The sequence below is a fragment of the Otolemur garnettii genome, unplaced genomic scaffold (genome assembly GCF_000181295.1).
Source record: "Otolemur garnettii isolate 467f Iridium unplaced genomic scaffold, OtoGar3 scaffold00003, whole genome shotgun sequence".
Taxonomy (NCBI): domain Eukaryota; kingdom Metazoa; phylum Chordata; class Mammalia; order Primates; family Galagidae; genus Otolemur; species Otolemur garnettii.
In genome coordinates this window covers 5,042,965-5,051,427 of record NW_003852398.1, presented here as the reverse complement: position 1 = coordinate 5,051,427, position 8,463 = coordinate 5,042,965, and the positions used below count along the sequence as shown (strand labels likewise).

The 8,463-nt window shown below is 44.0% G+C and overlaps 1 protein-coding gene across 3 annotated transcripts in view; it reads right to left on the bottom strand.

Moving 5' to 3' along the window:
• Positions 1-8,463, bottom strand: part of STK10 (serine/threonine kinase 10) — a 149,263-nt gene that overhangs the window by 29,738 nt on the left and 111,062 nt on the right. For all 3 annotated transcript variants that reach the window (XM_003781942.3, XM_023515232.1, XM_023515237.1), the window contains 2 exons: positions 7,806-7,929; positions 7,194-7,373 (listed from right to left, as the gene is read on the bottom strand). In XM_003781942.3, coding sequence (XP_003781990.1) covers positions 7,194-7,373; positions 7,806-7,929 — 304 coding nt within the window. The remainder of the gene's footprint in view (positions 1-7,193; positions 7,374-7,805; positions 7,930-8,463) is intronic.

The following is an 8,463-nucleotide window of genomic DNA, read 5'->3' as shown; positions in this document are numbered from 1 at the left end:
TTTGAGCCTCTGTCTCAAAAAAAAAAAAGAATGGAGAAGGATGAATCCAATATATTCAAACAAGGTGGGGGAAGGGGAGAGCAGAGATAGGGAGGGTGGGGGGGGTAGGGTCTCAGTGTGTGACACACCTCTTGGGGGCAAGACAATTGTAAGAGGGACTTTACCGGACAAATGCAATCAGTGTGAGCTGGTTTCTTGTACCCTCAATGAATCCCCAACAATAAAAAAATAATAATTTTAAAAAAGAAATTGATAATTTTTTTTTGAGACAGTCTCACTTTGTTGCCTTCAGTAGAGTGCTGTGACATTACAGCTCACAGTAACCTCAAACTCTTGGGCTTAAGCCTCAGCCTCCTCAGTACCTGGGACTACAAGTGCCTGCCACAACACCCAGCTATTTTTAGAGACAGGGTCTTGCTCTTGCTCAGGCTGTTCTCAAACTCCTGAGCTCAAGTGATCCACCGACCTAGCATGCACCTGGGTCTCCCAGAGGGCTAGGATTATAGGCATGAGACACCATACCTGGCCTGGAAGTTGACAATTTTTAAAAAGACCTCATATGAGAATACCAAAAACATGAAGTATAATTTTAACAAAATATATGATAAATATGGATACTGAAAACTAAAAAACTAAGGGAAAGTGTCAAAGAAGACCTAATTAAATGGAGAGATACACTATGCTGATAGTTAGGAAGACTCAATATTGTTCAAATGTCCGGTCTCCTCAAACCAATTTATGGATACAACTCAATCCCAATCAAAATTTCAGCAGGCATTTTCACAGATGTCAACAAGCTAACTTTAAGATTTATATGGAAAGGCAGAGTAACTAGAATAGCCAACACAATTTTAAGAAACAAGGGCAAGATTGGAAGACTCACCACTACCTGACTCCAAGACTTACTATGAAGCTACAGTTATCAAGACCTTGTAGTACTGGTGAAATCAATCAAATAGACCCACTGATATGTGGTCAACTGATCTTTCACAAATGTGCAGGACCTTTTCAACAAATGGTGCTGGAATAACAGGATCTTCATACACAATAATAACAGTAATAGTGAATTTTACCCATACCTCATATCTTACACAAAAATTAACCTAAAGTAGATTACAGGCAGTTCCCAAGTTACAAACATCCGAGTTACATGCAACTTACAATTAAAAACAGCAGGTTTTTTTTTACTGCAGGTCATAGGTAGAAGCACCTGTTTCAACTTACATACAAATTCAAGCTAAGAACAAACCTACAGAACCTATCTCATTTGGGGACTGCCTGTATATGGCTAAATATAAAACCTAAAATTGTAAAAGTTTTAAAAGGAAAATGTGACCTTAGGTTAGGCAAAGATTTCCTAGATATGCCACTAAAAGCACAATTCCTAAAATAAAAAATGATAAAATGGACTTCACCAAAAATGAAATACTTCTGCTCTGTATACGACGCTGTGAGAAAAATTAAAAGACATGGCCCAGACTAAGAGTAAATATTTGTAAAATATGTGTTAGACAAAGTACTTGTATTCAGAATATAAAAAGAACTGTTAAAAGTCAGTAATAAGAAAACAAATTGCCCATTTAAATAAATATCCAAACAGATAGTTCACCAAAAAAGACGTATGAGTAGCAAACAAGCAACGTGAAAAGATATTCACTATCATTAATCATAAATGAAAAACAAATTAAGAACCTCAATATCACTCTACACCTATCAGAATAGCTAAAATTAAAAAAATAAAATTGACAATATCAAGTGTTGAGGAGGAGGATGCGGAGCAACCGCAACTCTCTCACATTGTCAGGGTGTAAAGTGATACAGAACTTTTGGAAAAAGTTTAGCAGTTTTTCATAAACACACACTTACCATTTGAGCCCAAATAGAATATCAACTATTCTTCATTGTCTCCTCTTTCAGTTTAGGGTTTCTGGGGAGTTTTTTTAATAGTCTTAGATTTCTTTTTCTTTTTTTTTTTTTTTTTTTGAGACGGAGCCTCAAGCTGTCCCCCTGGGTAAAGTGCCATGGCCTCACAGCTCACAGCAACCTCCAACTCCTGGGCTCAAGCGCGTCTCCTGCCTCCGCCTCCCAAGTAGCCAGGACTACAGGCACCCGCCACAACGGCCGGCCATTTTTTGGTTGCAGCCATCATTGTTGTTTGGCGGACCCGGGCTGGGGATTCGAACCCGCCACCTTAGGTGTATGTGGCTGGTGCCTTAGCCGATTGAGCCACAGGCGCCGAGCCTGGTCTTAGATTTCTAATCTGAATCCTGTTCCTATGTTCTTTGGCTTCAGTGGCCGTAGATACAGTTTTTCAACTTTAGCATTATTGACTTGAGGAGCTAGAGAATTCTCTGTCATGGAGGCTGTTCTGTGCATTATAGGGTGTCAGCAGTATCCCTGGCCTCTATTCCATCTGAAGATGCCAGGAGCGTCTCTCCCCCACTCTCCCAGTAGGACAACCAAAAATGTTTCTAGATAATGCCAAATGGGAGACAAAATAGTCCATTGGTGAGAGTCACTATCTTAGACACAAGTCCTAATAAAATACCTAAAGATCTCATTTGTGCCACATCTGCTTCCATATCAAAGGGCTGCCTAACTCAGTATCTGTCTGCAGCGTCTACCAAAATGCCTTTTGACAGCACCATGTGAGGCACTGTATAATTTTTAGGCCTCTTGAGCTCAGAACTGAGCTTTTACAAGCTTGATTATTTGGTTTTCCAGGGCAGAAGTAGCAGTTCAGAAAACAGTTTCTGCTAAAGGCCCTGAAAACACTACAAAATGTTACACCGCTGACAATGGAGGAAGAAGGAGGCACAAGAACTGTAAAAGTCGGGTCATTTGTGGCCACGTGGCAAAGGAGCGCAAGACTTCGCATGTCAGTCACCCCTGAGGACACTGATGGACCAGCCCTGCTCAGCTCTGCTCTCTGGCTGAGATCTCTAGAGAGGCAGGGCCAGGAAACTGTGCACTACAAGATCCGAAAAGCTGCATTCCAGTACATCTATGTGTCTTCAGAAAGGTCTCTGAATTCATTTCTCATCAGGAAAAATGATCCAGCCTTTAATGAAAATGTCTTCATTTTCAGGTTCCTTCCAGGGATACAGTTCTGTGCTGTTACAGAGATCCAAACTACTTAAGAAACAGCTAAATTCTGTTTAATGAGTTTGTCTAGGAAGGCAGGGAAACAGAGTTCTGGAAAGACTTGCCTTCAAGACTGGTTAGGTTTGTTTTCAGGTTTAGGTGGTGGTCAAGCAAGTCTTGCATGGATGCTAAAGGTTACTGTGTGTACAGGGACTAAGTTGCAGGGCATACTTCCCATTCTTAGAGGACTGTGAGCATGTCTCTAAATTTAGCACATGGGTTACATGTATGTACACACATACACTCATGATTAGATTTCATCACTTAAAATTGCAGTGAAGAATAAATGTCCATGTTCACCCACCTTGCTAACAATCATTTTTCCTCTCTGTATACCTCCTTAGTGAAAGCAAGTCATTAGCATGATAAACGTTCCATACCAGTTGCTGTAATTCTGAAAAATGTCCCATGAGGTGTCTCAAATTTTATTTTCTTAATTTTTTTTTTTTTTTGAGACAGTCTCATTATGTTGCCCTCGTTAGAGTGCCACAGTGTCACAGCTCACAGCAACCTCAAACTCTTGGGCTTAAGAGATTCTCTTGGCTCAGCGGGCTTAAGAGATTCTCTTGGCTCAGCCTCCCAAGTAACTGGGACTACAGGCACCTACCACAACGCCTGGCTATTTTTGTTGTTGTTGTTATAGTTGTCATTGTTGTTTGGCAGGCCTGGGCAAGGTTCAAACCCGCCAGCTCCAGTGTATGTTGTGGCTGGTGCCCCAGCCACAGGGCTACAGGTGCCAAGCCTTATTCTCTTAATTATTTCGTGTTTGCCTGCATTCCAATCACAACACGCTCCCTCACATTGAGTGGACGGCAGGGACATGCACAGGATGAACTCCTCCTTCCTCTCAGCTGCGGGATCTGTGTGCAGTCTTTCTCTCCAGCATCCAAGCACGGTTACCATGTCTGGGCTGACTAATGCATCTGTGGCTGGTTCAGAGCCTGCCCATCTGAGGGCTGCAGCCCTTTCCCAACTTTGTCCTTCACCCCTGCTGCTGCATGGGCCTCACCCAGCATTTCGCAGCCTCTGTGAGGATGAAGGTGACCTTTGGGATCAGAGAAGGAAATCTTGGGAGTGAGGAGTAGGTGGTAGCAGGACAGTGGGATGACAGGATATCTGAGGTACCATGAAGCAGAGTCCCTCACAGCCTCCTGCAAGCTGGAAACTAACAATAACAACACTAAGAGTAAGAGCAACTGAAAGTGCCATATCACATGTGAAGTGCTCACAAGAGGCTGGGTGCTTCGCCTGCACTCTGTAACCTCCTGAAGGATGAAGCACATCCTGTCACGAGCAGCTTTTACAGAGATGCACCCAGAGACTTTAAGCAGCTTGCCTGGGTTTAGGATTCAAACCCAGGTCTTTCCGACTCCAAACTCCACATAACCTGATGCCGTGCCATAGCACCACGATGCCGTCCTAAAAGGCAGGCAAAGCCTGACTTGCTTCTCTCTCTACACTATGAACAGACCATCTTCCTCTTTTATTCCCGCTGATAAATATGCAGCATGTTCTCAAACTTCTCACAGTCACCCAACTTTCCATACTGATGGCCTCCTACATCCAGGGTAAACTTGAGGATGGGCGGGGACTGTGTATGATTTGCTCATCACTGCCTAATACAGGGGCTGGCAAATAGTAGGAGCTCTAAAATATATAGGTTTAATTAATTAAGTAATGAAACCACACAAATAGCTCTGGGAACCAAAGTGAATGCCAGCTTACACTTTGCCCAGCGCCACTGTGAGAAACGTTAAAGACGGCAGCTCTCTGGTACAGAAGTGAGCCAAGGCGAGCTCTCCTCAGGGAAGAACAGTATTGGGAGAAAATGGCATGAGCCACATCCTTCTCGAAAAGTCAAAAGAGCTGAGAAATCAAGCTTTTTCTTTTTTAAAGAAAAACACCCATAGGAAAAAAAAAATTTAAATACTGAGCGTGAGCAGATCCACATACTACCTCAGAATTCCAACAGCATGCTCGAAACCCTTCCTGGACCCTGCTACTGAGAAAGTCTGACTTTGTTAAGGGCCAGTTCTAGAAAAGGGCCAGGAGTCCTGTGGCCTCCCCTCACCCTTCTCCTACCCTAGGCACCTCCTCTGCGGCCCACTCTCTTTTCCACTCTTGTAGTTCCTTCCACACCTGTATGCACACACACACAGGGTGTGCACATGTGATGGGCATAGGACCAAGGATGGACTGGGCATCTCCTGGGCATTCTAGGAAAGGTACTTTGGTATAGCATTAAATGTACTTCTCATTTAATGCTCCAAACATCTATGTGAGGAATGGATGTACGATAATACCAAAATAAAGGAGGAAGACTGTCTGTTTATGGTGTAAAACTAAAACCACAAGCTCCTGTCTCTGGCCCCACACTGTAATGACCTGGCCTCTGCATACCTGTCTGATTCCATCTTGTGCTCCTCTTCCCTTTGTTTCCTAAGCTCCTGCCACCACACTGTTCATTTTTCAGTTCTTTGAACATTCCACTCCAAGTGTTTTCCCATACCTCAGGGCCTTTGCACATGGTCCTGGAATGTCTGGTCTCATCTTAAAATGCCACCTGCTGAGAGGCCCTCCCACTCTAAAGCATCTCTCTCCACATCTCCTCCACTTAACTGGCATCTTTGCTTTCATAGCATAATGGTGACTTTTTTTTTTTTTTTGAGAGTCTCACTCTGTTGCCCTGGGTAGAGTGCCATGGCATCGTAGCTCACAGCAACCTCAAACTCTTAGACTTGAGCAATCCTCTTGCCTCAGCCTCCCAAATAGGTAGGACTACAGGTGCCTGCCACCACATCCAGGTAATTTTTCTATTTTTAGTAGAGACAGGGTGTTGCCCTTGTTCAGGCTGGTCTCAAACTCCTGAGCTTAAGTGATTCACCTACCTCAGCCTTTCACAGGGCTAAGATTACAGGCGTGAGCCACAATGCTCGGCTGCAACTGTTTAATTTATTTGATAATGTACTTGTTTTTTGTTACGCTGGAGTAACTTGGTTTTTTGTACTTTTTGTTACTCTGGCTTCTCTGGAGATAAACAGTTCCTTGAACAACTCTGTCTATTTTGATCATCGCCATGTTCCTGTTAGCCTGCACAGTGCCACCACACATATGGGTACTCAGTAAAAACCATGGTGCAATAGCTCATTTTGACAGAAGGCAACCGGGACTCAGGGAAATGGTTTGTCCAAAGCCAAACAGCTAGTGGACTACAGCGCCAAGCCTTGGAATCAGGCCTGCCCTGCCTCCCACACCTGCGCTCTCTGCATAGGAGCGAGGGACACACTGAGTGTTGCTTCTCCTGTGCCCGAGAAATATCTCCAGCCCACCAACCCCTCTCTCGGAGGTGGGCCAGGACCAGGATGATGAGGCAAGTGAGACACTCAACTAGGCACAAAATATAAGGGGACGCCAAAAGCTCAGTAATCAAAATAAGTAACATTTTAACAAAATCAAAATTTGTGCAAAACAAGACAAAAAATCACAAATAAAATGTTAAACTTTTAAATAAAGTCAGGATCCAGCTCTGTACCTGCGTACTTGCAGGACATGGCCTTATGGCCTCATCCTAATTCCAGCCCTATCAGATCCTATAGTCTTTATTTTAATAGTTGGTACCTATTCATCATGAAAGTTTATGTATCATTTTTATTTTGAAGTATTAAATGAGAACATTCTTGGTCTTGATTCCTGAGTTTTCTGGTGCCCTTTAAGGGTTGTGCCCTGGGTGAATGCCTCACTTGGCCCTTTAATACAGTTCCTGTGGGTCGCAACCCACAGGTTGAGAACTGCTGATTTAAGGGAAGCTGTCCGAGGCCACATAGTAAGAGCTTTCATGAGCCATGCCAACACAGAGGAGAAAGCAGGCCCTCAAAATGGAGACATGGCTCCTAACAGCCCAGCCTGAACATACAAGTCCAAATACACCTGCCCTAAGCTTTTCAGGTGCACCCTCTGTTGCTGAGGTGAGTTCTGCTAGGACTTACATTAGTAGCAACCAAGAGGTCCTACTACTCCCAGACAGCCCTGCCCCGCCCCCGCATATTCACCTCCTTCTTCATCAGTTTGAGCTGCTCTTGGAACCTGGCGTAGTCCCGATCCTGCTCCAGGCGGATCCGCTTGGCCTCCTCCTTACGGCGCACTGCGTGGTCTTGCTCCATCTTTTCCACCTGCTGCTTTTGCTGACGCTCTAAGTTCTCTAACTCTGTGTCAAAGAACTTCTTCTTGGCCTGGAAGGAGCAGAAATTCAGAGAAACTCAGCAAATCACTTTACATCTGGGAGAGGGATAGGCAGAGTTCAGAACTTGTACTCAGAAAGCTCCATCACCTCTTTGCTGTGTGAACTGGGGCAAGTCATTTAACTTCTCTGAGTCTCTATTTCCTTATCTGCAGAGGGGAGATTAGACCATTGACCTTGCAGGGTTGTTATATGGTGCTCAGCAAAGGCCATTTCCTTTCTAGAGTCTATGTGACTCGGAGGATTGGTGTGACCTTCATGCAATTCTGTGTTTACAGTTGCTACCTAATAAGATCATGAAACACGGGAACTAGACAATCAGAAATTACACTCCACTGCCCAATCGTTCCTACTCTGCAACTTCCATGTACAGAAAACATGGAGGCAAGAAACCCTCTAGAGTCCCATCTTTTCCCATACTCACATTGATTTCTTGTTCAAAACGTTTGTGCATTTGTTCCAGCTGCAGCTCATGCTTGTTGCTCAGCTGGGTCTGGTTTCGATGCTCTTCTTTCTGGAGCAGCCGAAGCTCTCGGAGTTCCTGGCGCCTGATGGGTTAAAGGATACGGATATTTCACAGTGAGAAAGTGGCCTCAGAGTGGCCTCGATACTCACAGTTTGGGACATAGCAGGTTAGATCACAATGGAAAAACACAAGTCTTGGGCAGAGGGATGAATAGAATTCAGGCTTCATTTGACATTTCTTGACAGACAAAACTTTTAAAATCTTAATATATAAAGAGTGGTTACAAACTAATAAAAAACAAGGAATAACCTAACTGAAAAAGAGTGGCACTAAACATGAAGAGACATGAAAAAACAGACAAAGGCTCAATGGCCCTAGCTCAGTGTTTGGGGCATCAGCCACATGCACCAGGACTGATGGGTTCAAACCTGGTAAACAATAATGACAACAACAACAACAAAATAGCCAGGCATTGTGGTGGGTGCCTGTAGTCCCAGCTCCTTGAGAGGCTGAGGCAAGAGAATCACTTAAGCCCAAGACTTTGAGGTTGCTATGAGCTGTGATACCACGGCACTCTACCAAGGGTGACACAGTGAGACTCTGTCTCAAAAAAAAA